This window comes from Triticum aestivum, chromosome 5B, assembly GCF_018294505.1.
Source record: "Triticum aestivum cultivar Chinese Spring chromosome 5B, IWGSC CS RefSeq v2.1, whole genome shotgun sequence".
Classification (NCBI taxonomy): domain Eukaryota; kingdom Viridiplantae; phylum Streptophyta; class Magnoliopsida; order Poales; family Poaceae; genus Triticum; species Triticum aestivum.
In genome coordinates, this window is record NC_057807.1 from 9466704 (window position 1) to 9471367 (window position 4664).

Here is a 4664-nt window from a genome sequence, read left to right on the forward strand (position 1 = left end):
CATGATTGATGGATTCTAGGCTCCCAACAGCTCTACCTTCGCAGTGGCAGCGTCCATCTTGAAACCATTGGTGAGCGCAAACCCTGCCATGGCCCATGCTCTGCAACCAAGGTCCACCCTACCGTACTCCGTTGAGCCCCTTCACTACATTGGATGCAAGAGAAACCATGGACGCTTCGTGTGCACTATGGTGTGGTGCGGGGTGGATTTGGACAGAACTTATAGTCCAACATATTATCGAATGATGATCCAAACCCTTGTGTGTCTATTTTTGTAGAAGGACATCCAAAGAAGTTGATTTAGCGAGTACTTTTGGAGAAAAAAAATGTCATTACAATACACCCTCTAGACTTCATGAAAATGGTGTAGAAGTTCAAAATTGTAATCAACTAAAGTGGGGCCTTGGTTATTCATTTTTAAAATAGTTTTATAATACACCACGGCTCAGTTTGCTTATTATTAGTTGTTCCTTGGCATCATTTTATCTAGATTTACTTCTTTCTTTTATTATAGTATATGAGAACTACTTTAAACTTTATAGTTGTTGTCAAACATTTTATATTGTTTTAGTTACTGCTGTAAAAATTTGATCGAACCCTTCCATTTTCAAAATTCTTTGGAAAGAATCAAAAGTGCAAACCACCAGAATTCGAACTTTATGACTATTTCAACTTATAGTTATTTAAAGAATTAGGAAATTCATAGAATTTTGAAGTTAATACTTTTGGAAGTTTTAAACTTTCAAACTTTTAGAAATATCAAAAAATCATAGGAGAGAGGAAGCTAAGAGATGTGATAACATGGGCCCACTGTCTACATGTGATAGTAGATATCAATTGGAATAAAATAAACCCGAAAGGTACGTGAGATAAGGAAGCTATGTAGTACTCCCTCCGTTCCTAAATATTTGTTTTTATAGAGATTTCAACAAACGACTACATACAGAGCAAAATGAATGAATCTACACTCTAAAATATGTGTATATACATCTGTAGGTGGTAGTCCATTTGAAATCTCTAAAAAGACAAATATTTAGGAACAGAGGGAATAGTACAAAGTATCTCGTTAGTTGTTGGAGAAATCATATTCCTACCTTGCACGTGGTATATCATGCATGCATTCACTCTCCGTCGTTGCTTTGAGATTCGTGTCATACTTAATTATTTTTGGGGAAGTTTGTCTCATTTAAGAGTATTGCATAATGTTTTGTTAGGCTTCTTTATCTTGTTTCATATTGTATCATAACGTTTTGTTGTCTGCCATCAAATCCGTACCGAACCCAACAAATTCTAAAAGAAATAAAAATGTGCTAAACTTCTACCAATGCAATCTCCCTTCCTTCAGTGCGCTGGAAATTTTCGAGAATATTTTTCTTCGCCCTTTGGATATTAATTGGGACAAGTTTAGTAATAAACTGAAATGGATGGCCGGGTAGGCGGGATGAGGAAGCTGTCTATAGTAGTACACATAGATCTCTTGTTGTTGGATGTGTATATATAGGGAGGTATCCCTGCCTATCTATCACACACACAACCATACATAAGTTACTTTCTCTGTCTGCCTCAATCTACTCGATCGACCGACCTTAGCGAGCAGCATGGCGTTGTTCCACGACGACGAGAAGCCTTCTTCTCCGAATAATGCAGGTACAACTAGCTAGCTTAATTCGATATCCCATGTAACTAATTCATAAAGGGAATGGGGTTGTTGATGGAGGATTATATGCATGTGCAGGGAGCAAAGATGGGCTGGTGACCATGGCAATTCCGGCGTACAACAGGAAAGATGTGGGGCTGACCAAGGATACAGTGACGGCGATGGTGGAGATCAGCGCCACATCCTCCGCCGCCATGAGGGAGGGGCTGGACCTGGTGGCGGTGCTGGACGTGAGCGGCAGCATGGGCGGGGACAAGATCGAGAGCGTGAAGAAGGCCCTGCAGTTCGTCATCATGAAGCTCACCCCCGTGGACCGCCTCTCCATCGTCACCTTCGACAGCACCGCCCGCAGCCTCAACCCGCTGCGCTCCATGACGCAGGCTGCCCAGACCGACCTCAAGGCCATCGTCAACCGCCTGGCGGCCGGCGGCGGCACCGACATAAAGGCCGGCCTTGACCTGGGGCTGGCCGTCCTCGCTGGCCGCGTCCACACCGATTCCCGCACCCCCAACATCTTCCTCATGTCCGACGGGCAGACCTCCGGTGACCCCAGGCAAGTGAACCCCGGCGAAGTGGCGGTATACACCTTCGGTTTCGGCGCTGGCACGGACCACAAGCTGCTGAGCGACCTGGCCAAGAAGTCTACTGGCGGGACGTACAGCGCGGTGCCGGACGGGACCAACCTCAGCGCGCCCTTCTCGCAGCTGCTGGGCGGCCTGCTCACGGTGGTGGCGCAGGACGTGCAGCTCACGCTCGAGCCCAACAACTCCGATGGCGACCTGGACAAGATGACCGTGGCCCCCGGCACCGACTACACCACCACCACCGACGACAAGAGCGGCCTCATCACCATCAAGTTCGGCACCCTCTTCAGCGGAGAAGCGCGCAAGGTGGCCGTCAACTTCACGCTCAGGGACAGCGACGAGACCGAGGAGTACGACGCCACCTTGGCCGAGGCGCGGCACAGCTACGCCGGCCAGAAGACGCGCCAGCCTCCGGAGAACATCTTGATCGTGCGCACGCCCAACCCAAGCCCTGCCGACCCCTCCACCGCCGGCGCCTCCCAGCGCACGGTGCAGGCCGAGGAGCTGCGCCGGCTGCACGCCAACACGATCGGCGCCGCGAGCCTCCTCGCGGACGCCGAGAAGCTGGAGGAGGCGCGGGACAAGATCATGGACGCGCAGAACGCGGTGGAGGACATCATGCTGGACGACGGGGAGAAGATGGTCAACGCGCTCCGCGCCGAGCTGCTGCAGCTGCTCACCTTCATGGAGTCCCAGGCGCTCTACAACGAGCGCGGGCACCCCTACGCGCTCGCCACCATTGCGTCGCACGGGCGCCAGCGCACTGCTGGTAGGGGCGATGAGGGGGAGGTCATCTCCCTCTACGTCACGCCGCGCATGATCGCCTACCTGGAGCAGGCCAAGAGGTTCGAGGAGAACCCGGAGGAGCCGGTGCCCACCGCCGACGACGACGTCGAGGAGGAGATAAGAAACGACCCCTTCGGCACCATCGCCGCCCCGCTCGCCTTGTACCTCGACACCGCCATACAGGCGCTGCAGTCCATCAAGAAGGTGCTCGCCGGCGCCAGCCAGCGCAAGCGCTGAACCGCGCGCTCGATATATCGTGTGCAACACTTCATATATGTTGTATCCTTGCATTGCATTGCATGTGTTTGTACGTTGGCTTGCATGTAATTTCCCCTTTATCTCTTCCCTGTAAAATTGTAATCCGTGTACCCCGTTTGTTTCAATTAAATAAAAAGAGCGTGTAATTGCTGGAGTTTGATACTTTGACGCTTCACACACATCCTCTATCCTCTATTCTTAAACTAGACCTTAAAGTGCGCGCGTTGCCACGCCCGTCCATGGTAATAAGGAAATATACTAATACTTAGAACTAAGTCAGGGTGGTTTGAATATCAGAGATATTTTGTATTGATCAGATGGCTTTACATTGTACTCCTTCCGTTCGAAATTACTTGTCTCAAAAATGAATGTATCTAAAATTAAAATACATCTAAATACATCCATTTCTGCGACAAGTATTTCCGAACGAAGGGAGTAAGAATGAATGCATTTATACACACAATGTTAAATTTGAACGGTTCAATGGGAGCATAGTATGCGCGTGCACATGCCAACTGCAAAGTAGTGTGGCAAGACAATGGAAAATTTTAGAAAGGCTTGATGTTTGTAGAGACAATTAAGAATAAAACAGTAATCTGATGGCATCAGAAATATTATCATGTCTAATGGAAAGGGGGTGTCAGTCATATTATTGATAAAAAAGAAAATGGAAATGCTATTAATTAAAACTAATAGTGATTGTGGTCCTTTTATTTATCTTAAAAGATTACGTTTGATATAAAGGTCTGACTATATCACATCTAGATGTGATATAATACATCACATCTAAATATGACATCAACACTCTTTGTGGTCTTTTTTGTTTGTTTGTTGGACTCGAATTGTTTGTTTGTCGAGATCTCCTGCGCCGGAGACTTGTTTGTTTGGTTTTTCTCCGTGTTGAGCGCTAGGTTGTTACGGGTTTTTTGCATAGATTTTTTGCTAGGCCGCGTTTTAGATTGCTACAGGTTGCTAAGTCACTAGGTCGCACAGCTTTTTTTAGGGAAGTCGCTACATGCTGCTACACATGGATTGCTAGGTAGCTACAGGTTGCTTGCTAGCTCATTTTTTTTGCGGGCGTTGCTACCTCTTTTTTCCTCACGAACATCTAGAAAAGTTTGTGAATTTAAAAAGCATTGCTGTCGACCAACAAACCTTGACTTTAAAATTTAAGATTTTTTTTATAAGTTCACGACTTGAAAAGGTTGTAATTTGAAAAAAGTTCTTAATAAATTAACAGATTTGGAAAAAGTTCACAACTTGGCAAATGATGCAATTTGAGGGAAAACATGAAATTTAAAAATGTTCATAATGTTTTTGGACAAGGAGTTCACAATTTGAAAGAGGGTTCAAGAAATTTGGAAAAAGTTCATGAATTAA

General features: G+C 46.4%; 1 protein-coding gene across 1 annotated transcript; it reads left to right on the top strand.

The window, feature by feature from the left end:
• The first annotated feature begins 1545 nt into the window (after positions 1-1545).
• Positions 1546-3446, top strand: LOC123115426 (probable E3 ubiquitin-protein ligase WAVH2). Its single transcript, XM_044536586.1, has 2 exons — positions 1546-1646; positions 1735-3446. Exons 1-2 carry the CDS (start codon positions 1598-1600, stop codon positions 3261-3263), a joined length of 1578 nt encoding a protein of 525 aa, XP_044392521.1. The 5' UTR covers positions 1546-1597; the 3' UTR covers positions 3264-3446.
• Positions 3447-4664: the final 1218 nt, after the last annotated feature.

What these genes read in the sequence shown, in the direction of transcription:
- LOC123115426 (XM_044536586.1), top strand. Translation starts at nt 1,598, where the DNA reads ATGGCGTTGTTCCACGACGACGAGAAGCCTTCTTCTCCGAATAATGCA. An exon ending in TTCTTCTCCGAATAATGCAG is followed by an intron (nt 1,647 to 1,734) that starts GTACAACTAGCT and finishes ATGCATGTGCAG; the next exon opens with GGAGCAAAGATGGGCTGGTG.